At 41.5% G+C, this 26,580-nt stretch overlaps 1 protein-coding gene across 3 annotated transcripts in view; it reads right to left on the reverse strand.

The window, feature by feature from the left end:
- Positions 1-22,410, reverse strand: part of CEP162 (centrosomal protein 162) — a 75,828-nt gene extending 53,418 nt beyond the window's left edge. The window contains exons 1-5 of one of the 3 annotated variants that reach the window (XM_090035883.1): positions 22,179-22,410; positions 20,823-20,897; positions 19,253-19,361; positions 11,215-11,353; positions 1,284-1,436 (exon numbers count right to left, since the gene is read on the reverse strand). In XM_090035883.1, the coding sequence (XP_089892009.1) occupies positions 1,284-1,436; positions 11,215-11,353; positions 19,253-19,312 (352 nt within the window). In that variant the 5' untranslated portion in view covers positions 19,313-19,361; positions 20,823-20,897; positions 22,179-22,410. The other 2 variants (XM_090035891.1, XM_090035900.1) reach the window with 2 other exon arrangements.
- Positions 22,411-26,580: the final 4,170 nt, after the last annotated feature.

Consider the following 26,580-nt stretch of genomic DNA (forward strand, 5'->3'; position numbering starts at 1 on the left):
ATGAAAGCAGGAAATTTTGGTTGCTATTTGTGCATTGTCAGTGACAGAATTTTAAGTAGGCCATCCAATGTATGGAATGACAATCTACATCAGCTTTGGAAGCATCAAGAGAGTTGCAATCACTGAAGACAAAACTTGTCACCAAAAATGCTGAAATATGTACCAATTAATGCAAGCGAAGAATTGAGGCATTTAGGAAAAATAACCAAAGATTACTTGTTCAGCTTGTTTCCTTCAGCTTTACAACTGTGCCATACATGATCTGACACTTTGGGAAGATTCTTTTGCTGGTACTTCCACATTTAATTAGATAACCTTCACCTCTGTCCTGAATAGAGTAATGTTGAGATCTTGTATGATTTTGTATGCAAAATATTTGACACTGAATCATTAAAATAGACTGATAAATGCTGATGGTCTTTTTGATGAATTTTGCGCTGTGAAGATGTGGAAGGCAAACTGAAAGAATGGAGGGAGAAAGCTATCCCATACAAAAACTGCCGGGCTGAGATATTTAATCATTTCAGTTGTTCTCTCATACCAACAGATAATACTTGGTGTTTGGCTGAATATGCTCTTTGTCTACCAGGGACATCTGCTCCAGTGGAGACAGAGTTTTCACAAACGAAAGTAACTGTGATCACCAGAGAAAAGCTGTCTCCGTGTATATATGACTGCTGCTTTGTTGAGTATCAAATGAATTTCAATGAAAACTGCCTGGATTTTACAAAAAGTTGCAAAATGACAATTTTCTCTTGAAGAAGATGCATTCCTTCAGGAACTACCAGGGGTCTGGGTACAGAGATAGAGAAGACCAGAAGATGGAAGAAAACAGTGACTGAAAAGTAAGTCAGCAGTGTGGACTGGATTGTGTTCTTGGGGTATTTTTTTTCCACAAAAAAATTATATTATCATAATTCTTGTTAAACTCTAATTTCCATTTTTGGTGGATATCAACATTATTATATTGTTTACAGTGGTACAATTAAAATTAAATTTAAAAAAATGAAATCGGTTACATTTTCTTTTTTTACAGTAACTCCCACCTTCACTTGAAAAACAATGTCCTGCATTTCCTTAACGCTGTTCCACCTCCCTGCCTGACTGTGGCCCGCCCACCTGCTGCTGCCTGCAGCAGCACCACTGACTGGGGAGGGAGAAGGGGCAGCGTCTCAGGTTTCCTTAAAAATATGATCACTGTAGTTTAGAACAAACACATTAAGGTAAGAGTTCATAATAGCTTGTAAATAACTATCTAATAGTTTCATCAAATTATTTCTTACCATTAGTTTCCAAGCTATCTCTGCTTAAGGAGACAGAAATACCATCATTTTTTTGAAGCTGCATCATTTCTACACGAGCACCTTCATCTGTTTCTGCAAGGGGCTGGGAACTCTTCTGTGACTTGAGAAAGCTTCCATTTGTCCCAAGCATTCCTAGAAAATACATTTCCATAAAAGAGAAATTATTAATTACAAGAGTTTGTACTGCACAGTACTCTTGCATTCACCTTTCAGAATATGTGCAGTTGTAGATGACCAAACTGCACATTTTCCATATTTCTTTACCCATAGTCCCTATTAAGTTTTGAGTCTCAGGCCTGTATGTCTCATTTGGTTGTAGCTGACTTAGTTGCTACCTTTTCAAGGCTATAATGAAAATTTACATCAGACTACATGAGAAAGCATTACATGTTGTGAAGTGTTTCAAATCCATAGAAATACTGATGGAAGTCAATTATAAGATATTAATATTTCTTCACAGAAAAAATGGTTGAGAGCCAAGAACAATTGTTCTCTTGCATTTACTTTATTTATATTTGTAAATGGCACTATTAGTAACAGCTCTGAAATTTTACATTAATTACAATACCAAAATTATTTTAGTGCTGGAAGGGCTCGGGAGGCTCAGGAGACTATACAAGTCATCCACCTTATCGTCGGGGTGGAGTGGGGTGGGGGCTTGTAGTGTGCAGCAGGGAGAGGGCCTGCATGGGGGAGGCCCTGCACTGTGTTTACACTGGGGTGGGGATGGGTGAGGTGGGATAGGCAGAGTTGTGCAGCGTATCAGTAGCCTGTGAGGTTGGGCAGGTAAGGGCTATGGATGGCCCTCATATCATGTGCCCAGGTTGTTTCCTGCCCACACTGCATGTATATCTACTGAGAAGCTGGACAGCCTTGGGTTAAAGCACAGCTCAGCAGCTCTTTGGCAGCAGAGTATACCCACTAGCAAGAAGTACCTGATACCAACCATTTTCTGTTCCTTGCAGTTACCACTCCCATCACACAAGAGCCTACTGGCACTGAAGGGATACTGCATTTTATTTGGGTATCTATTCCCTCTACTTTATTTTTTATCTTCTGCTTTTGTTAATGGGAAGAAGTCATAGGCTTATCATTTTAGTGTGATTGTACGCTTGGAAGCATGTATTTTTTGTACAGGCTCTTTTAAGACCTCACAGGGAGGCACCAAATTTAATTCCTTAAATCCACACTCCAAGGACTGTTTAAGCAAACTTTTTAATGAAAAACAGTCTTTGGAGCAGGTACCACAACCCATATTTTCCTCCCTTCCAAGAAGACTGCCCTAACCTTAAGGTGACTAACCACGCTTACTCCTGCTTGACAGTCACCTTGCTGGAGTCACAGACTCCCAGTTATCTTTCCTGGCTGGTGCGGCAGGCTGGACCCGATGATCTTCTGAGGGCCCTTCCAGCCTTACAATCTATGACTCTCTGGCCCAATGAATCTTGGATTCTTTTCTGCACAATGGCACAGCTTTAAGGGTGGAAGCGCCCATCCAGAATAGTTTATAACCTGGTGTTGAAGGCTCTCTTCTGGGAGGTGGAAAATGTGGGTTTTAATCATTCTCACAGGCAAAGAGGAGAATTAAACCAGGGTCTCTTAAAAAATTACACAAGACATGAAAGAGCCTGAAAACTGGAAGTCCAGTTTTTCAGCTGTCTTTACACAGGAATTTATAATTCTCAGAATGCATATGCTTTTAAGTAAGTTAAAGCTAATTCTAATGCTGTTTTTCAAAGATAACTCCATTTATGAACACCTGGGTTTTACATAATGTTCAGAATGCATCCGGGCTAGTTTGGATTCATCCTGTGAACTAAGGGCTCCTATACATAAGCAGGGAGGCTGCTCCGATGCGCTGGAATTTCAGCATCTCATAGCAGACTCGATTAATCAAGTCTGGAACGTGGTAATTACTTGGTTAAGCATCTGAAGCATGGTAGTAACTGTGTTCCAGCAGGCTCCAGCACCACGTGTATCAGCATCCCCATGCTGAAAAATGGCGGTGGGAAGCACTGTCACAATTTTTCAGCATGGGGATGCTGATAGACGTCATGCTCCAAGTGCTTTTAATTAACATGGCTCTCAGCACTGCACTAATTAAAGTGCCTTCCCTGCCTCCCAAAGCATGTCTATAAACGCCCCAAAACTGCACATCTATGCTGTGTTTGTTTAAACATGTGACCAGTCCCAGAGAATTCCACTGGACTTATTTGGCTTACTGTATGTGGACCTAACAAGTTTGTTATCTGTTGCTGAACTGAGCCATTTAAAACATGCCTGAATTGCAGAGTGAGGCCCTGATCCCAGTGCTGCTGCTCCTGCAATTTTTTGCCAGGTTCAGATTATGTAGTGTATTTCTCAAATCCCCAGCTCCTGAAGTCAAGTAAATGTGAGAACATGAGCATTTATTTGGAACCCAAAACAATCTGCCAATCATGGCTGCAGAGAAGCACTAGACTCAGAGAATAAGAATATTTTAGGCTCAAAACCAAGATAAAAAAACAAAAAAGCATAATGTTTACTCTAAATATCTTTTGACTTTGAGGTTTTGATTTATGGTTTTTCCAATGCTTAATGTTAATAATACTCAGATATGGGTTTTCTGGAAAATTGTCCAATGCCCTAAATAGAGCATGATCTGATTTAGCATGTTTATTTGACATATATTTAGTAAACAAAACTAAAAAAGTACCGCCATGTTAATTTCATGTCCCAATAGCCACATGTATTTGAACTGAAATATTTGCTTAGGAAAAAAATTAAATACAGCACCCTTAATGTGGTTTAAATATTATATTCAAACAAATTCAAAGCATTATGTGGAAAAAAATTATTGTTATTGGAATACTTGTAAAAATGTAAAGATAACACAACAGCATGTACTTCCCTTACATTGTTTGTTTAAATTCAAGGAAAAGAATGAAGGCACTGAAAACTGTTGACACTAATTTTAGCACACCCAAAGAATTGTGTATGATATGCTATGGTTGTCCACTCATCTGTTTCAACAGAGTTTAACTCTTTTCCACTGAGGTCACTGCGGCAGCTCCAGTTTCACTGTCCCTATCTGCAGAATCATTTGCACTGCTTATTAGTTCCATTTCAGAATTGGATTGAGGCAAATCTGATTCAGAACTACTTGAACCACATTCTCTTTCACTACAGGTAGAGATGTGGGATGGAAAATTTTCTGCAGAAAAATAAAGCACTGAAAAATTTTCTGCCCCACATCTTTGATAATACTGCACTGAGAGACTCATGAATCTTGTAAGCAATTCCTGTTGATTCAGTAGTAATCTACCTCTTTGGTTCTCAACGGAGGGTGGGAGTCTTAATAAGCTAAAGTTATGAACCAGAACATAAGGATTATACAAAGTTCCCAACCTGTAACACGGCCAAATAAAAATCAGCATCTTTCAGGAAAAAAGAAATGCACTCCCTCAGCTAAAGCTGTTTTCATGCCAAATTACTGCTTTTAAATCTCTCCTGTCTCTGGCAGTTGATAAATGTCCAAAACAGCTATTGTGTATATTGCTGAGAATTTTAACACACACCCAAATTATGAGTTTAGTTCTTTTTAAAGTTACCTGCATGTTAGAAAAAATAAGTTTGTTACCCTCAGAACTGTTTGGACTGTCAGATCTGATGCTGCCATCTTCCTCGTTTAAAAATGCATCTTTCTTGGCCTTGTGGAATTTTTCCAGCACTTTGAATTTAGACAACGCCTTGCTGTGAGATGCACTGGAAAGAGGTTTTAGGGGAACTACTTTAAGTTTAGACAAAACATTCACAAATATTTAGGTAAATGGAACAGGGAGTAAAATGAAAAAAAAGATTGTGAGAATTCATGTTACCACACTAGAAATTAATTCCATCACTTATTCTTGTAAATTGAATGTTATCATAATTTCGTAGCTGAAACCAAAAGCAAAGATACAATAAAAGTGCTGTAACTAATGCCTATGAGCAGTTAAAACGTAGATTATATTATGTTCTCTTTGTAATGGATTCAGCTTTTACTTAGTATAGTAATGTTATATTGTAGGATGGATAGAGGTTAGAATACACATTTTGAAGATAAGGAAAGTAAATCTTAACATAGCTATTCTGTTAATAGCTTAGAACTTTGCACTACAAGTTTTCAAAGAAAGCATCTGGATCTGCTAAAGTAAATAACTGAAAAAGATGTGATTTCATAGATTTTCAGTCGGGAGGGATCTCAGCAGATCATCGATGAAAACAGTGATAACAGTCTTGATAATTCAGTATCTCTAATAGTAAGGGATGTGCATCTATAGCTTGTCTGAAGTCTTCTACAAATGTATGCAAAAAGCACTGAAGTGAATGGGAACCTATCCATTGACTTCAGCAGATGTTGATTCCTAACAACAATGGTTCTGCTGAAAACTAAGTCCAAATGTCATGACTCCCAGAAGCACTGATAACATCTCTAATTATAACAACCCATAAACACTATGCCATTTTTCAACTCTCTTAAAAAAATTATAACTCCTGTTTCCCACATTTGCCTTGCAACTTGAGAACTTTTTCAGTTCACCATTCCCCAGACCAAGATGCTTTTCAACTCATTATTTGTATGAGACTGATCTAACAAATGAAAGCATATATTCAACTAGGAAGCTAGCATAAGGGAGGTTTCCTAGAGGATTAGGGAGTCACCAACATCACTTAAAGGGCCAAGCACCAATATTTCTCTTATCATATCTCTCAATATATATCAACCTGCTTGAATATGACCTAAGAAAAAATACACACGGCTTATTATTTAATAATGACTAATGGCTCTTACTATTTATACAAAAATGTTATAGTACAAATAGTTTACAACCAACAAGTTACAACTCTCAGTGTTTAATTAACCCATGGGAAAGCACAACGAAGACACAAGGCTATACCTACAGGCACTATTTAGATCTCATGCAAATTGATTTGTCATTCCTCTACTACATAAGTTATATGCTGATGGCACTATACCTAGAGTAAAATACTACTCAGTAAGTGCATATGCACATTGCTGTATGGAATGCTATGGCAACGTAGCAATCACATGGGTCTACATGTAACCAGCAGCTATGTTGCTACAATAGCACACACCTCCATTTTAGCACACCGATGTGGTGATGTAGTAGCGAAATATAACAGTGCGCCATGCGAATAGCATAGCATGAACGGTTACTGTAGCAATGTCGCTGTATGGTGACATGTAGATCTGCCCAACGTGACTAAGAAGACATAGGAAGACACAAAGAATATGAATCTGATTGGATCAGAATCCCTGAACTAATGGAAATTTATTATAATCCATTTTTTAATCAGAGGTTGAACAGCATACAAATTCTTGTATTTCTACATCACATCTTTTTTAACATCTAGATAAAGAATCTAATGTAATCACATGAGAAAATGTGAGTCACCTTCATCATTACCCACCTACACTAAACTAATATTATAAAGCCTACAGCTCCGCTGGTTGCTTTGGGTAATGACAAATGAAATATAGGGCAGCTTGGTTTTAAAAATGATGTCAAAAAGGACAGCAAAGGAAATGAGTTTCTATTGGAAAGATACAAGCAGCATTAGGCTGACATTAAATATTAGGAAATTTGACTTAATCAACTACCAGACTGGAAATCGGACTGAGGCATCTTCTTTTCATTATCTCCAACTTTTTCAGCATTGTTTTCCATTACTTTCTTCTCTTTTCTCACTTTGACAAATCTTGTCTGAGAATCTTGAGAAACAAGAGAGACAGCAAAAAGAGCCAGCAAGCAGAAAACAGATGACAGAAATCTGTATGAACCTTAATAACTAAAATGGTAAAAAAGAATTACAAGGGGTATTGTGATTAAACACATATCAAATGCACCTGAGAAAAAAATACAGCAGTGCCTTCTAGAACTGAGACAGCTTTTTAAATGTAACAAATAAGAGAGTCAAGAGCTTATCACTGTTCTGTGCACACTAGTTTAAAAACAAAGGAATACAGGTTGAATGTAGAAACACATTAGACATTACAAATATTATTGCCATTCCATTAAATGTATTTCACTGCTTTTTCAGACAGCAGAATAGCAATCAGAAAAGCCCACTGTATCTTCTACCATGAACTAATAATCTGTTACGTGATTATCATTTGATGCTAAAGTCAATCTATTGGGAAAAGATGATAAAATAACAGATTTGTGTTACGTAACAGAAGCCAGGAAGACTAAGACTTATACATTTAGGATGAGTTTGTTTGGTTCATGTTGACAAAATATTTTTGGAAATATTACTACTATTAATAGGGGGCCAAAAGCACCAAAAGCTTAATGCTGTAGGCCTCACAGAGATAGAGCTTCTATAGAATTTAAAAAGAATCCTGTTTAAAGTCAATGCAGAGCTTTGTAAAATTCCATGGATCATTACCCTTAGACTTGAAAACTTAGATTTACAATTTATTCCTGCATTTGTTACCAATGCCACAGTAAGTTTATTTTCAGCGATACTAAAAAAATGTTCTTTATACTGCACATTAGTAAGTTTACTCATAAATTTCCTAGCTTCCAGTTTGTTGAAATGACACATTTACTACACAGTAAAATCTGTAGATGCACAACACAGCCTTACATTGATGTAGGTCACTCCGCTCTCAAGTAAAGACAATGGTAACAAAAACTGGAAGTGACTACATGGCAGCATAGCATTCATGTGTGTTTCCTCTCCTCAGTTCCATGCATTAGGTCATGAAACCTGCTCCTCACCACTAGTGGCCATGACTGAAGTAGCTCCTACAGAGCGCAGTCAGCTTGGGAGATATGATCATTTCTCCACTTTGTACTGGAGAGTACATTTATTACTGGGGGAGGCAGGGGAGCAGAGAAATGTCAGTTGATAACTACTCTGTAGTAATCCTGAGAGGTCTCCGCACCCCAGATCACTTATTCTTCAACTTGCCCATTATGGGACTTTAGTATTGTAGCACTGCTAAACCACTGCTCGGTTCATAAACAACAAATTATATATGGAGAACATGTATGAAATATATGCCTTGTTATGACTGAACTGCACTTAATAAAGGACCTAGAAACAGGTGGAATAAAAAGATGGCTCTGTCTATACAGGAGTGGCCAATTTGCAGCATAAGTACCACAAGTAGCACAGACAGCCTATGTGTGTGGTATGCAGCAGATCAGGGAAGGGACAGACAGCACAGCAACAGACATGGCAAGAAGCAGAGGAGGCGAGTCAGGGGACACAAGAAAAAAGCAGAAAGCAGAGTATGAGATGAGACAGAGGGCAAGAGGCAGAAAGCAGAGCAGATCAGGCAAGGGGATTAGAGTGGGACTTGGGGAAGGTTCAGGGCTAATTTGTGAAATACCTGACAAAAAGGTTTGTTTCTCTGGTCACTAGAGCAGAACCCAGATTTTTCACAGGGACAGTTTTCCAACCTCACCCTCCTCCCACCTGTGAAGATGAGAGTTTGCAAAATACCCAGCACAGGACTACTGAGGTGCGCCAGGGTTTTGCTGCAACTTTGAAGAAGTGACACTCTTGCAATTAAATCAGCTGCAGGGGACTGTTGCTGTGCTTTACCCAAGTGGTAAAGCAGCATTCTCTGAAGCAAAAGCCACAGAAAACAGCCAAGTGGCTCATACTTGTCAAGTGACTGCAAACTAAGTAGGCTAAAGCCACCTAGATATAAATCAACTGGGTTCTATTGCAACACGTTCTGTGTTGCTGTAGCTCAATTGTTGATAGTACCCATGATGGCTATTTTAGGTACTGGCAACATGAGCTGTAGCTGCAATACGGATATGTTGTCACTTTTGCATGACTAAATGATCGCTAGGGCTAACAGGGCCTCTTCAGCAGCCTAAGTCTTAGCCTTAGCCATGTCTCAGTACCCCTGCTCAAACATGGTCCCACTCTCTGACAAAAGCATAAAAAAGCTCAACTGTTTCATGCCTCCTTGAATTACCTGTTGGCACAGATAACGTACAACTACAGTATATTTATGGCCTCTTTGCATTGCAGGGTTAGAACAAAGATTCTGAGGTATGGGCTAAGATCTTTCTCTGGGTGCATCTACATGAGATGCTTAATGTGCAGTAGAGTAACTGACCAAGCATTATAGTGCCAATGCCACAGGCAATTGGTGCCACCTGAGTTGGGAAGAGGAGCATGTGCCCCCCCAACCAGCCAGTCACCAAGAGGCGGGGGTTCCCCATGGCCGATCGTGCTGACCATGAGTGGTGCTCCCAGAAGTCTTTGCCTGGCATCCCCACTCTCCGGCTAGCGCACGCAGGGGGGGGACTGGTGCTCCCACCTGCTCCCTCTGCTCGTCGCCCAAGCAGGGAGTGCTGCCTGTCAGGGGGCAGACTACCACTCTCAGGGGGTGCACCCCAAGAATCACCACTGGTCAAGGCAAAAGCCATGCTATTCAGCTAACACGCGCATAACCACCACAAAAAAGTGCGCCATATCACTAAGGCGTAGTATGGCAGCCTGCTGTGCATTTATTTAGTATTTCCTTTTGCAAGTACTAAATTTAATGCGCAGTAGGCACTGAGCATTAATGAACATGTAGACAAACCTACTGTACATAAAATACTAAAATACTTTATTGAAAACTAAAACATTTACTAATTAAATATTTACTAATAAAGGTCATCTAGCCTAGGCTTTTATGTAACCTTCTGCTTTTAAAAATGTGACTTTCCTGTTTGATGGGAATCCATGTTTTATGTTGATGAACTGCAAAGCTGTTGCTGTGCTTATAAATATTCTTAACTGCTAGCTCTGAGACATCACGCTAGGCTTTATATTTGTCTACTCAACACAACTGAACTGTTCTTAGTTGTACTAATGTAACAAACTGGTTTAAGCAAAAATGGTTCCACATGTCCATACTAATCCTGCTGATTTGAACTTTGCATTTGAACCTGACTCCACACAAATGCTGTTCTCTACAATTCTGGCAAATACCTGTTCCAGTGTTCCCAGCAATAATTATTTCAGAGAGGTGTCAAAATGTTGCCTCAAGAATCCCAAAAAGAAAACTGCAAGATGTCAAACCTTCATAACCCTCTGGAAAGGTCCCTTAAATCTCCTGAAGTCAGCAATAGCTCAAAACACTTTTTTTAAACAGTACCAACGTAGAATCCTCTCTCTTCAGCAAAGAAGTTTTCTGCAGCTGCTTTTGAAAAACTATTGGGAAAACATCCAAGATAATATTCCAGGGGTATCTGAGAAACCAAGGAGATGACTAACCTGTGGAACTCAACAGGCAGACAGCCAGGCACCTATTGAGTATGTTCCAAAACCTGCCTCACATGCTTTCTCTTGTCAGTTCTCACAATATGTCCAGCCCATTTAATTCTCAGTGTTCTCATCTGAAGTATATCTATCAAGAATATAAACCTTGCCCTTTTAAAATTGAATCTTTTTCCTCTCTCAATTTTAAAAAATGGAGTTCTACAAATATTGAATAAGTGTATGCATTAATGATGCAACATCATGTTAATATTTAGGAAAGCATAATGATACCCCATATTTTCTAATTAGCATGTTTTGCATCACAAAATGAATCTTATTTGGTATACTGATCTCATTGGTTTAACAGATTCAAATCAACAAAAAAAAGAAACAACACAGTAGAGAAGATCTTGTTTATAGCTTGAATCTTCCTTCAGATCAAGATTTAAATGCAAGTTTTTCATACATTTGCTTAGTTTTCCTTTCAGCAAACAGGCACACTAATATGTTAAAAATGCAAGTATTTTTGACCTACATGTTTTATCAATGTTACTCTGAATGTAGAAAGAAAGAAAGAAAGATCTTTACTGACACCCTGTGGCAGAAAAAACCAAGAAGTTATATAGATACGTGCACACACAATATTTACCACCATCATCAGAATCATCCTCAGCTATCCACCATGGCACAGCATCTTTTTTCTTCGATTCTTTCCTACTGGGTTTCCCCAGTGTCTCAAGAACACTGGACTTTTCTTTTGAATGTCCAAACGAATCATCTGAAAGAGACTGAATAAAAATTCCACAGGATTAAGAGAGCTCTCCACACAGATAAGTTTTGGTTATACTTCAAGTTTTCCTGTGTTTCAATTATTTATTTTTAAAGGACCATGCTCCTTATAACAAAAATAAGACATTTCCATTTGGTTTTGAACGTGACTGAAAGTTAATTCACACTATTACTACATAGCCAGTCCAGAAGCTTATTTTGACCAGCCTATCTGCTGGACCATTCTTTACTTAATTTACAAATACAACATGTGGCCATAAATTCAGTAGATGACTGGCTGCCTCTTACGTGCTATGGGTTGGCTCATCAGTTACTACTGGAAAGGTGTCACAGAAGTTTTCCAGTTGCTTTTCAAAAACGTTCTTCCAGAGGAAGGAGTATGGCCTAAACATTTTGCCTGGCCTGTACACTTTAAAAATTCTGGCTTTAATAGGAATTGTAAAATTAACTGCTCAGTAGCAGGCAAGTCCAAATGAACAATATGCTCAGCCTTTTGTGACAGTTAAAGGACCTACTTGCAGCAATTATTTTAAAATAAAAAAATGGATCAGAGCCTAACCACATTTTCTCAGGCCACAGCATACAACAGAACCTGCATAACTGTCCTTAATTAGCAACTGAGCAGCACAGTTAGGGTATGACTACACTGGACCCCTGTATGTACTAGTAGAGATGTTCCTAAGTATACTCCACCTACCAGCTCCCACTTGCATGCTCCACATATGCTGGGACCATCTCCAGCAGCCACCCTCAAAAGCATGCCGGAGACCAGAGTTTTGAAAGGAAACAGAAGAACAGCACTGAAGTCTTTACCACAACATTCTCAGATTTGGAACAAGCAAAAAAGAGCTGATGGAGTATGCTTGAGAGTGTCCCTGAAGGACCCACTACTGTAATATCCCAAAGGTAAGTCCCTGCCTTTTACCTCTGGGATGACCACCCGGGCATTGAGGTTCCTGATGTGGGTCAGAACTGCAAATTCCACTATGTTCTTGAAAATTAATTTTGCAAAGCAATATGCCTGAGCAACTACTTCCCAGTTCGATCAGCCTGGTGTCCACACATAATTGCTAGTTAGTCATAGAGGGCACATCTACATGGGCAATTAACACGGAGCAACGAACTCCTACCAGCCCAGAGCTGCTCTGACTTGGCTCAAGGTGCTGCAGAGGGGCTGGCTGGGGCACGAGGGTGCTCCAGTGTGGAGCTAGCTGGCACTTGCATTCCACCCCTGCTTCCAGTGCCTGTCTCCCCCTCCCAGTGCCTGCCTCCTACCACCTCCCTCCCCACCCCACTAGTTACTTTTGAAGTAGATCTCAAAAACAGTGGTAGCAGCCTTGTGCTCATCTGGAGCCAGAGCCTAAAGTAATCTGGGGAGGACTGGGGTGGTGGAGAGGGCAGGCTGCAGGGTCTCCCCCATGTGTGCCCCCCCCCCTTGAATCTCTTTCATGTGCCCCTTACCCACACTCCTCCCACACCCACCACAGATCTTCCTTACTGCATGGTCCCCTCCACACTCCCCTGGCCATGAGCCACCCCAGCCTAGAACATGTAGCAGCTCAATTGTGGCTTCAGTCCCAAGACCTAGTCTGAAGCTGGAGTGGAGCTGCTGCCTACCTTAGGCTGGTACTAAACTAAGACAAGGCTTCCCCCCACAATGCTATTTGAGGAAAAACACCTCCTCTTAGATTTGAGTAAATACAGTATTACATTCAAGTGGTTCTGTATTTCTCTCCACATATGGCAAGTGGAGAATCAAATGAGACAATGCAGCATGGCTTTAATGAGCTACTTTTTCCTCTACACAATAAGTTAGGTAAAAAAAACAAACTTTGGAAAGGTTAATTTAAAAAGTTGCAGCAATTAAATTTTAAGGCATGTTTCAGTTAAAACTTTACTGTTAAGAGTTAGCAAAAGCCAGGAAATCAAAGACATATAGGATGTATACACAAGATATACAGATACAGGCAACGTAATACAGCTGTGGAAATTTTAACTCTTACATTTCAAAAACCTTTGCCTATTTTAAGAGTGCAATCTTGATACTGGAATCAACCAGGGTCTGCGTATTTAATGTGTATGAAACCAAAGGGTTATTAACATTAATAAGATCCTCTGTGGTCCATTATGAGTATTATTACAAGCAATGGCTTTACCATAAAATCTGACCTATACTTTACATTAAGAGCTAAACAAATGTAAATGGCCTACTGAGAACAGCCATAATTCAAATATGAACTGTCTAAAATTAATAAACCTTTAGTAACTGTTAACAAAAATGACAGCCCAGGAAGACAACAGAATGGTTTTCTAGCTAATACTTCTAGCCCACATCATTAAGTTCCTGAGAACTAAAAAAAAAAGTTTTACAAAAATAAAAATCCATCTATCAAATTTTCATTAGGCTTCAGAAAGACAGCCTAACAACTATAAGCCTTGCAACATGAATTTTAGGCAAGCTAATGAAACGCTATTTGTAAATGGTGATGCTTTTAAATAAAAATACATGATTTAAGCTTTTTATGCAGAGTTGTTCACTAGCTCAGAATAAAACAGCTTTAAATTTTTATTATGTCCCCTATAAATAATAACCCAAATAATTTCCTTGTACTAGTCACTACACAAGTATGTATTATGGTATCGCTGTCCCAGAAGGATGGAGAGAAGAGTCCATGAGGATGGAGCACTTCTCTCTAGCTAGGAGTTACTGACAGGTTCTTCATGAAAGTTCTGTTATCACTTGCTGTTTCTTTTATGACTAACTGTATCCTCTACTCAGCAAGTGGGACTTGGACAATGCTTATATTCCTTGGAGTATCATAACTACAGAAACTGAAAACCCCAGCTGTTGTGATTGAGATCTGGAAACTTTCTATGTCCAGTCATCTTGTCTACTTCAAATAGTAAAGTTACAGCTGGGAAAGAAAACATTGACATACATAAAAAAGTCTAGCATGTCTTCCCACCATGTCAGTTGTCTTATCCCTAAGATTTACTGAAAATAGTAATAATAATAAAAACCCCCCCTCTATCCCGCACCCAGCTGAATTCTCAGTATTAGTTCCCACTCCCCACCCCCACAACACTGAAATGATACAGTGGAAAGTCACTTTTCCTTTGGCTAAATAGTAATGGTTCTGATTAATTTTTTTTCTTGTTGTAGGTTAACTAAATTCAAAACAATTCTTCTTTTTATATGCATGCTTAATATGCTACCTTGCACAGTCAATAGGACTACTCAAGGTAGTAGAGCTAAGCAATGTACCAGGAATTGGAGGATTGGAACTTTAAAATGTTAACCGTTCTCAGCTTAAGAATGTCACAATCATTTAAATAAAATACTTCAAAGCCGTGTTTATTGGAAATCTTACATTATTTTTTCTTTACGTGAACTGATATGAGACACATTATTTTATATGCACAATCTTTCGGAAAAAAAAATCAAGACTCCTTTAATATTTATCTTTCCAATATTAGTTGGCAGGTTTTTCAATTAAGTGAATAAGCTTCCCCTTCTGAAACAAACTCTGCTTTCAGATGCTCAGGTATATGACTAAAACAGCAATCACCACATGACTCTAGGACCACACATGGCTCTTAAATCTCCACTTGCAGTACTCACGAAATCTAAAACAAAGCAACTAGGGTGACAGTGGAATCAATGCTGGGTTGCAGAGCATCATTGAAAGAACACCCAGAGAACATATGAGGAGGTTTGATAAGAACTTAGGGTGTGAGTGGGTGTCACAATGCAGAAGGAGACCATGTGGAGCCTTGGAATGGAGCAGGGCTTGAATGCAGAGGTGTGAGACAAGGTCACTTGTTGTCATCCTTTTGGTCCCTATGCACAAGCATCTGCTGTTGGTCATGAGAAACAAGTGAAACCATATAGCAACCAACTTATAAAAAGGAATTGTGAATACAGGGAGAACACCATGCTTAACTTAGTGATAGCTATAAAGCTAAATATCAAGCCATTGTTGATGAAACTTTTGAAAAGTCTGGGAAATTTTTCCAAAGCCTTCACTAAAAGTTAAGTAATATCAGTCAAGTGCATATACTAACCTAATAAAAAGCCAGAACCTAAGCCTTGTAATCTTCAACTGTGATTTGCATTTTTGACAGTCTTTCACTCCAAGCAAAGCAAGACAAGCAGCTCTAACCCCAAGCACAAGCATTAGCTATGGAAAAAAACAAAATCTCACCATCGTACTTCTCAACAAAAATTCTACGTCATACTGCTTCCTCAAACTACTAACAAATATTAAAACTATTTCTACTATTCCATTACAACACCCAACACAAATGTATCTGTCAACTAAATAGCTGCATAACAGCACGCATTCAACCTTCTAAGCAAGTAGAAAATGTGTTTCCTAGCCCTATCTTAGGTAGTATAAAAGGCTGCAAATTTTCTTGCGAGTATAAAGTGAAGGCAGCATGCATATAAGGCATGTTGGATGTGGCTGAAGTCATGCGGAATAGAAAACTTAAGAATTACTAGGCCTTTATGGTTGGTTTGGTGGTATATGCACTTGAGCAAACCTAAATGGTTTTAAATCCTGACACAATCTGTTTTATATAGATTACATCAATGCAACATAAAAATACTTTTTCTTGGCAAAATCCACTTGTTGACATCGAAGCAGGGCACTTGATGTGCCTGCCACTTTAAGAGATCAGGCAGCCTGCTGAGCAACCGGCAGGTGGGGGTCAGGGCTAACTGCAGGGTCAGTTGACCCAGGGGGTTGGCAGGTGAGGCTAGACCCGAGCAAAGGAGTCACCTGATTGGAAGAGGGCTGGGTGTAGCTAAAGTATAAGCCCAGATCCTGAGAGCAGGGCTGGCAGTAACATCTTAGGAGCTGGTAAAAGAACATCACCCAGCAGGAAGACTGCTGCTCCTGAATGCCAGCAAGGAGAATAACATTTGCAGTTTTGGGTAGGAACTAAGAGGATGGAAGAGGTTCCTCAGGGACCCAGTGTGGGGGTCCAGAGCCCTGAGAAGGGAGCTAAGTGCCTGGGACCTAGTGAGAGGCCAGATGAGCCCAGAGAGAGAGGGACTGAATGTACAAGGGCCTAGTGAGAAGCCAGGTGAGCCCTGGGAGAGTAGCTGAGTCTGTGGGCCTATTCAGGGGCCAGGTGAGTCCAGAGAGAGGGACTGAGTGTTTGGGAAATCTAGTGAAGGGGTCTGGGTGAACCCAAGGTGTGGGGTAGAGTACAGGGGCTTATTGAGGGGTCTCAGTGAGCTCAGAGAAGGAAGGAGCTGCATTAAGGAAGACCTATGGAGGGCTCAGGACAAGCCCAGAGAGAGGGAGTGATCTATGGAGAAGCCCAAGAAGGCAGACCCACAGAGAGGAGAGGGCTGACAGCTGGAGGACTGACCCTGGGGATCTCAACTGGCCTGTGTGGGGCCAGGGCCCTGGAGGGGCTGAAGAGTGAAATAGACCATGGCAAAGACTGCCAGAGCTGGGAGAGCCTGGAATTCTTGACTGGCCTGAGGCAGGGACATGGCCTAAGAGAGGCTGAAGGTCCTTGTGCTGCCACAGCTGAGCAAAAGGAATCAAGGAGTATGCAGCCCGGGATGGTGATGGTTTGTGCAGGCCATCTGAGGAGGAAGGATCAAGGAAAGGGTCCTAGAGTGAGCTGGGGGCCAGACATGGAGAATTCAGCTGGGAGATGGGAGCCAGGGCTATGGAGCCCAGTGGTTAGCAGCCCAGGAGGGGCATAGGACATCTAAGGCGAGCTGAGAGAGAGACAAGTAAGATCAGGTAGGAAATCAGTCCTGAGGCAAGGGGTCTGAGGCATACAGGCCCAGCAAATATAGTGGGACTAGAAGGGGCCAGGAATAGAGCACAGGGCCAGACAAGTCCAAAGGCCTGGAGAGTGGCCAGAAAAGTGGAAAACTGATACGGGTCCAGGATGGCAGACCAAAAAGGGCTGGCAGCTTGGAGAGGGGCCAGGAGACACTGAGGGACCTGTTAGCCCAGGGAGTGTGAGACTGACAGGTATGAAGACCCAGAGAGGAGCTGGAAGAGAGACCGAGGGGTCTGGCAACCTAGGAAGGGGCTGCACCATGAGACTGAGAGGTTTGAGGCCCAAAGTGGCGCTGACAGGCTGAGGGGTTGGAAGACCTAGAGAAGGGATGCATCAGCAAGTGGTAGAACATCTGTAAGAATACCATCTGCGAGGCATGGGGCATGGTGTAGGGGAGGTATGGAGCCATGCAACTGGCCCATAAGGCCAAGATCACAATCTGGGTGGTCACTGTAATAAGGTCAGGGTAGCCTCCCACACTCTGTATATTGACTAACATCAAGGTGTGGCAAGCAAGACCTGGGCAGACTGCCCACAGAGCACGGTATTTCAAAAAACTTTTTGGGTACCCTGCGACAGACTTATCTCAGAAACCCATCTGAAGTAGAATAATATTTGAAGACTATTTTCCAACTCAAGTGTTTTCAATTTTGAGAGCATTTCAGATGAAATGGAATAAAGTGAAAGTGACCATTCACAGAATTCTGTCAGATGCACATATAAAATAAAATTAAGGAACAGATCATTTTCTCCTATCTTCTTCTGCTACTTTAATTGCTTTGAGCTGTAGTAATTACCTGTTTTATTTGTAACAAGTAAAATAATTCTCAGAGAGAAATGTAAGTCTAACTCTCTTCTCACTTACATCAATAATTCCACAGATCTTCAGTGTAGTTACTGTCAATTTTCACCAATGCCATGAAAAGAAAAAAAATTGGCTTTAAGTTCTGAGTTGAAGCTGTGCCTTAAAACATCACATTAGTTTCCCAAGCTCTACGTTAGTGCTACTCAGTAAAGGTACATCTGTTCTATGGCTGTAGCTAGCTGCACCACTCCAGGAAGAGAGACAGACCTGCCTATGAAAAAATCAAAAAGCTTCAGGAAGAAGCAACCAGACTATTGCAACTGTATCTACAACTGAAACCAGAAACTTTTCAGAGCGGACAGCCACTGCCAGCAACCCAGCCATTACCACAGGCTACCGATTCCAACCGCGCCACCACCTTTGGCTGGCTGCCACTCCCCTCTGCAGCACCCCAGCTTCCTGCTGGTATGTCTACCACCTTCCACAAGCCACCAATTCCTGTCCCTAAAGGCAGGGAGGGAGAGGCAACTTTGGTAGTTACAGCAAGGGTCATGTGCCACAGGAGGTGAGTGAGACTGGTAGAGAGGACACTGCAGCAGAGTCAGGGGGGATGATGAAATCACTGTCACAACACAGGGCAGAGATGGGGATATGCTGGTCTGAGCTATATGCTGCCAATCCCCCTGTACCACTGTGGGCCAGATCCAAGCACTTAGCTTTTTATACTATCCATGATAAGGCCAGGAAACACAGATTGTAGGTTGCCATCCCCTGCTCACATTGTTTATTTCTATACAGTATTATTTAGCAGTTAAAGCAATTTTAAATGTAATTTGCAATGTTATATACACATGAGGAAAGTTACTTTTGATCTCCTCCTCTATATTATAAACCAAGCAGGTCAATTTTTAATCTCTTCTATAACAGCAAAGTACAGCTCTTAAATGTAATACACCTTGATCACAATTAGTTTGAAATACAGTCATGTAGAAAAGAAGCAAAGAAATGCCCAATTCTGGGCATTTAACTATCCACTTAACTTTATATACAAAAGTATTCCATTAATTTCAGCAGGTCTTTTGTGTGATTTGACCTAAGCATGTAAGTCTTTGCAAGGTTACAACGTAATAGACATTTGAGAAATTATTCAACATAAAAAGTTTCATCTTGTCCCTCTCACACTCTATACCCAACAATGAAGTTTCTGCGTATCTGAATGGAAAAAGGGGAAAAAAACCCCAAAGAGATGTGAACATCTTTTGATAAAACATAAACATACCTCTTTTAGAAACTGTTCAAATTGCTCATCTAGTTCCTCTTTTGAAAACCGATGAGCCATAGTCACAACTCAACTTTAATCGCCAGAACCATGAGAAAAATGGCCAATACTACAATGAAAAATAAAGAATTAAAAGCACGATTAAAATGATAAGTAGATTAGTGATTTTCATACAGGATCTATAATTTTTTTCAGTTTCCAGACTAAACTAGCCTAGACATGTATGTGCCAAATACTGTACTTGTGCTTGTGCCAATTGTATTTGCAACATGTCTGAATTGACTAGAGTTTCTCAACTTCTTTAGACTTAAGACACTCCTCAACAGACTTGAAGCACCCCACAGAAAATGCCAGCTCTTAATTTTCACTCTGTTGTTTTTCATAATCAAAAAAAAAAAACAAGATCAACTCTGCTGGTGCAAAAAACTCAGAAAGATCACAACAGGTCAGAATATTTGTAACACTATGGATTCATGTTTGAAAACTGGGTTTATCGGTAAATCAGGTTTGCACATCTAAAAGTGCTAACACTGCATGTCCCTCTGCATCACCCTTGAAAGGATCTGAAGACATCCCAGGGCACCATGGCAACCTTCATGAGAATCACTGGCCCTAGAACAGGGGTAAATGCAGGCTAAATGTAACTCACGGAGCCATCACATCTGGTCCAAGAGGCTCCCCACAGATCAGGAAATCTGGTGATGGAGAAGCAGTGGCCATTAATGTGGCCATCCTCCCCCTGCCAAATCTGAAAACCCCAAGTCCTGCATGCCCAGTTGGAGCCAGGCTGCACCCCTTTACCCTCTATAGGGCCAGGTCACACCCCTTTCCCTACACCCTTGCAGGGCCAGTCGAAGCCTCCTTCCTTGCCTCCCCACCATAGGGCCGAGCTCAGCTTGGGCTACCCTCCCCCTCCCCTCCACATGGAGCTTGGCAGCCACCATCTGACCAACCGGATGGTTGGACCAGACACTCCCCTTCCGGCCTGCTGGGGAAAAAGGTTGAGCACCACTGGCCTAGACTGTATAAAACAAGTATCTTTAAAAACCGACAGGGTGGATCAAGGCTTTTATCTTTGTGGGGCAGATAACTAAGAAGCATCCTCTCATTCCTCAAAATTCCTCCCAAATGTAGCCTTTTCACCAATCTTATCAGGGACAAAATATCTCATTAACAACAAAAATCAGGATAAATCTATTTGTATTTATTTTATGCCCCATTCTTTGTGTGTTATGCCTACTGTCTTTGTTGGTTTTTATTACATGCACTGAGTACACTGTTGATACAAAATAAATTACTTTAATGTGTTAAAATGTTTCAGATATCTGCCTGAGCTTTACAGACTCATAAAACCTTCACTCTTGGTGAAGGAAGGGTATGTTGCCAATTCCTTAAATCAAAATATTCTCCACCCTGTCACCCTGCCAACTAGATGTAGTTTTTTCATTCATGCCAAACAATTCTTAAGTACTCTGATGAGAAGCACTGTACAAGTGCAAGAGAATAATGGTTTGCAGATAAGCTTTTCCTTTAAATACAGATGACTTTCCAACAAAGAACTTTTACTTACCTAGCAAAAGGATTTTGACAGCTGTAACAAACGTTTCATGCTTTTGCTCTTGAATCACCAGAAGACCACCCAACACTTTGGAAGCAAAAATAGAAAATTACAGCAAAGACTGCCCAGTCTTTGAATTAAATAAGACACCTTAGGCAAGGACTTGGAAAACGTCTCCGAAACTATGGTAAGCAGATAACCATTTTGCCTTTTGCCCGACACGCGCCATCAAGTATCCTTTATATTTTTTTTACATCAAGGAAAACTGGGAGTTCTGACATGGCAATACTTTACTACTTATGTCTCCACTACAGTAAAATTTATCTGTGAGCTCATTAGGAAAAAAAAGTGAGGTCTAATTCTCCTCTACCCTGCACAAACATATTTTGCGTGCCTTGCTAATGGTTCATTTCAAGGAGTTTTACTTGACTTCCTACCTTCCAAAAACAATTCTTAAGTTAACTGACATCTAACCATTTGACTCCAGATCAGTAGCTCTCTACTTTTTTTTTTTTTTGGACTCAAGGCAGCCCCCCCCAAACTGCTGTGAGCCAAGTGGCTCCTAACTGAAAAAAATAAGGCTGCTTGCAGATATTAAAAAAAAAAAAAAGCCTGCTTCACTGGAAGAAGCAGCGCGTTACTTCAAACCGGCTCTGCAGCATCTGTAAAGATCACGTGCGTTAGCAGGGCTTTTTGGCACTTTTATCTAAGCCGATTGAATCAGCTTCAGCTAAAAGTGCCAATAAAGCCCCACTAAAGTGCCCGATCTTTACAAACATCAGGCGAGCCAGGTTGAAGTAACGTGCTGCTTCTTCTGGGCATACGCAAGGCTCGGTGTGAGATCATGCTGAGCTGAAAGTTTTTATTTTAGGTCTGCAAGCACCCTAAATGTATGACAGTGCTTTCCTCCTTGCAGACAGCCAGGCAGCTGGGGGAAGGGGTGGGAAGGCCAAGCAAGGAGCACCTAAGCCTGCCCTCATCTCACACATCCAGCCCTGCCAGCAAATACCAGGCCTCGCTTTCACACCTTCGGTTTTCTTGACGATGTGACTACGACAGCCGCTCACTTGCCAGTGCCGCCCCCGGAACCCACCCAGCACTGATCCCCGGCCCAGCCCGCTGTACTGGGCAGGAATGGGCGCGACTGCCCGGGGCCGTAAACCACCGGCACGTATACACACGTCATATCGCGACAAGTGCCGCCCCGCCCCGCCCCTCAAAACGGCTTCGCGGAGGTTAAAACCGGTCCCCAAAGGGAGCCGGGGGCTCCTCCCCTGCCGCTGGGCGCCCGGGGAGGTCGGGGTGCAGGACACAGGCCGGGTCCCAGGGCAGCGCCGCACACCCCAGGACTGAGCCCCGCCTACACACCCGGGCTGGCGCCTCCGCCAGCGGAAAACCCGCCGCTTCCAGTCAGGCGCCGTGCAGTTGCCTAGGAGACAAACGAGACTTAGCCCAGCCGGGCCGCCGTCCGAGCCGCGCCAGCGCCTCGCGTCATTTGACGCATGCGCCAGCCAGACCCGCCCCCGCAGGTGTCGGCGGAGGGAAGGGGCGGGTGGGGCTCGTGACGCGACTGATTCTGTGCCCGCCCTCGCGCCCCGTCCTAGGCACCGGTCATCATGGGAGCAGGCAGGCTTACTCACGTGACACCAGTGCGCACCCCCCCGTCACGTGATATAAATGCTCGATTCGCGCTGCCCCTGCCCCTCCTCTCACACGTCACTTGGGCGTTGGGTGGTGGGCCCGCGGCAGCCTCCCCCTGCCGGAGGGGGTGGGGAGCAGTGTGGCTCCCGCAGGCCCAGGGTACTGTGGCCACCTCCTCTCGTTTAATGACATATTTGATAGCGGAGGAGATTCCCACCTTCAGTCATGTGCAAAGTGTCTCCATGCCCTCCCCAGCGCCTGTGGGTCTCTGAGCCAAGGGCTGACCCAAGCATCTTGCCTTGCCCAGGCAGTCCCAAGACTTCACCTCGGCCCCATTTGCACAAAACCTGAATCCCTTTCTGCACCCAGCACTGTCCTGCAGCAACTCGGGTGCCCCTGGACACAGATCTGCCTCCACCACTGCTGCTGCCATCCCTGAGCTGTGTTGAGGCTTCCAGCCACTGCCCTCGTGCCTGCCTGGGCCTGGTGGCAATGTGTGGGGCTCGGTCACCAAGGTGAAAGTGGCTTGCTGCCCACATGGGGCTGACATCTCTTATCTTCGCTGAGGTTTTCCTTATGTTCTTTGCAGTGTTGCTGCTTCATTCCCAAATGTGCCGTGGGCCACAAGCTCTGACCTAAGAGACAAGAGCAGAACCGTCCGCTAGAACTGTCCGCTTTTAAAGCACCGCTCTCTGTGTTTGCAGAGAGGTCTGAGGAAGGCCACACAGGCCATTTTGCCTTCACTGCTGTCAGGCCAAAGCAACCTCTGGAGCCTCGCTATGGAAAGGCTGCTGAGGCTGTATTGATGCAACAAAGAACGTGGCTGAGAACCAGCAGAGCTGCCTGAGGTCACACAAGATTTGCTTGAGCTTAGCGAGACGGACTGTCTAAGACACCCTGCTGTTAAGCATAGGTGCGAGGCAGGCTGCTGCTGCTGCAGTACCACTGGCAAATGAATAAAAAATAAGCACCGTCAGAGATGGCATCTGAGAATGTAAATAGAATGCTTTTCTGGCCCAGGCATTTTTATGTCACCTCTGAAAGCTGCTCCATCTATCTCTGCCTCTTGCAGCAGGGACGGACGGAGTTGGTGGTCCTTTGGCAAACCTGTATCAAGGCTGCATGAGGCCAGAGGCTGGAACTGAGCAGCAGGAACAGAGATACAAGACCGTAGCTTTGTTTTTCATTCCTTTGCTGGCATTTCTTCTAAGTACAGAAAGTTTACTGTTCTTTTTGTTCCTTTACAAGTTGTGCAGGAGCCTGTGGGTGGAACAGGGCAGCCAAATGAGAATTTAATGTATGGTTTTTCCATTGTTTGCCATTTTGGGTTCCTACTAAGACTTTCTTTGATTCTGTTCAAGTGACATGATAGTTGTCTTTAACTAAAGAGGAGTTAGTTAAGCTTATTAAATACACAGCAAGTCAGGAATTACTCTGCTCATACTTAGAAAAAGTACAGATAAGACAGCACATTTATTTCCCCATGGAACATCAATAACAAATAAGTAACCCCTTCTTGCTTTTATACACAGTCTCTTCCTAAACCTTTTCTGCTTTCCATGATGGTTATTTTGTTTTGAATAAACTTTAGCACTTTAGCAACTGTTTAAAATATGCAGAGGAATTAATGCCCCCTGTTTCCTTGGCCACTGTCTCTAAAATATCCTTAGAACAATAGCACTCTGTGCTTGCATGTGCTATCCAGCTAAAGGCTGTCAGTTGTGTTGTGACACATTGCTCTAGGAAATTTTATGCCACTATTTAGTAAATTGCAAAATGAAACAGACTCACTTGAGGGTACAAATACACATTGTTCACACTCATGTCCTTTTCGTGGAATGGTTTTGGCATCAAAAGATTTTGTAAGGCACAGTTTTTCAGTACTGCTTGTACAAAGAATGGGAAACCAATTAAGATTTTATCACTGTCTCTTACATTTGGCATGAAGGATAAAGACAGCTTCCAAAGGGCTCTTTCTGCCTATATTCCAGATTATTTTCTGCATGTGTAAACTGTAGTTAGAAGAAACAAACAAATACTAGATTATTGGGTCCTCTGCACTGACTATTCAATAGAATGGAAAGTACCTATTACATGGCCAAAAGCATAACAGCATCTCTTGGGATCAGGCAATCTGCATGTGTTACCTTTCCACTTGTATACTGAGGGTTATTTATTGCACTTCACTTTTATACTACTGCTGTCTGGAAATTCTGCAAGCTAATGTGAGACAGGGTATGAGTTAATACACTAGAATAATTTGTTACACATGCTACTATCCCTTCATAATGCTGGTAGGAATAACAACTTCCAGCTCTCACTTTCACAAGAAAGCATGAAGTGAGAGCTCTTGCACCTTTGCAGTTTGTTTTTCTGTTTATTATAAGCTGCTCTAAACCTTGTGGATCGGGCAGGATATACATCTAATAATAAATACAGAAATCAAAAGAGGACAGTAAAGAGCTTGAGCCTACACAGGTTTAAGTTAATGGTAGTTTTGCCATGGATTTCAGTGAGAGCAAGCACACAGTGAAGAATGTGACATTAGTCATTCACAGTGAGAGTTATTTCATTAGTAATTGAATACAAAATCACAGTCCAAGAAACCCGTTAAGAGTTTTGCCAGCTGAAGCAATTAGACTAACTTCTCTGTTTGTTCAGTAACTGTTCAAAGAGCTTTCACACTGGGTGCAGAAATGTGCTGGGATCAACAGTGTGGAAGCCCTCTCTGCCCACATGGAAATAAGCACTCGGTGGTGTTGACACAGGTTCTGGTGCAGAATAGCTCTGGTGCGGCTTAGGGGCCTACCTGGAAAACAGTGTATGCAAATGATATCCTGTGTAATTATATAAAATATTTTTCATTTTCATTTAATATCAACCAGGTAGGAAGCAGGGATAGCCACAAAGATCAACCCATTCTCTTATTTTCGCTATTAATAAATAGAGTTGCTTTCTACCAACCCTTAAATTCACGCTGGCAGAATTAAGCCTCAAGTTATGGAATGCCCCCCACCCCAAGTCACGTTCTTCACTGATTCCAGCTAAGCCAAGATTTCACCCAAGTAGTCTACTGGTGACTTTTTATATAACTGTATATATGCGCACACAGCTTTTTGCCAGATAGCTAAAGTATAAAGCTTCATACACTAGTGCAATTGTTCAAAACTACTGAATAGAAAATAAAGATGTATAAAATGTCCATACTTTTGGTTTTGCATTTCTTATTTCTAGATTCATAACATACCTAAATGTCAATAGGGAAAAACATTCAAATAAAAAAGAAACAAAAAGTCTGCCACATCTACTTTGGCTGAAGCAACACATTAGATAGTATTTCAGCACTAAACTTGCAAATATGTGAAATAGGAGATTATGATAATAAATATTTAGCCATATTCTTAGTTGTGTTTTTTTAACAGTTAGCAGTTTCATACTGGATGAAAAGCAAACAAACAGTGGTAAATTAAGAACTTTCTTTAAACTGCATTCTCTGTTCATGCCCACTGTGATAATACTTCCTTACATGACAATGCAGTAAAAATACTGAATAGTATACATGTCAGAAAAAGAAAAATTTTCCATACAAGTTGCATAGAAAACAGAATTGCTACATGGAAGCTTATTTTTGTTAAGATGAAAAACTAATCTATGGTCATTGAAAGGCAATATTTAATTTGTAGTATCTTCAAATATGTAGTATCTCTTCTAATATGTTTTCAGTTTAGAAATGAAATACTGTGATAATTTTAAAAATGTTTTCATTTTTGTTTCACTACAGTTCTTATTTTGATCTATAAGTAATAAACCACAGTCTCCAAAATCACTCAAACACCCAGGGATAGAGCATGAGGTAGAATATGTTATAGGTGCATTGACCTCAGCTGAGCATTTCATTCAAGAGAGCTGATTCCCATTATGCAATTACTATACCAGTCAATATTTAGATTGTTTCTGGTCCTTAAAATTGCTCTGGAGACTTAAAAACAAAAACCATGGATCCAGATTCTGATTTATGCTAACATGCAATGGACTGAGATACATACTTAAGAGAGAATCTTGCAGGATGTGAGTTCTTCAAACTTCCATTGGTTCACTGTCTTATGGGTTTGGGCACTTACGGTTAGAA

The sequence above is a fragment of the Crocodylus siamensis genome, chromosome 1 (genome assembly GCF_052110815.1).
Source record: "Crocodylus siamensis isolate JL-2025a chromosome 1, ASM5211081v1, whole genome shotgun sequence".
Classification (NCBI taxonomy): domain Eukaryota; kingdom Metazoa; phylum Chordata; order Crocodylia; family Crocodylidae; genus Crocodylus; species Crocodylus siamensis.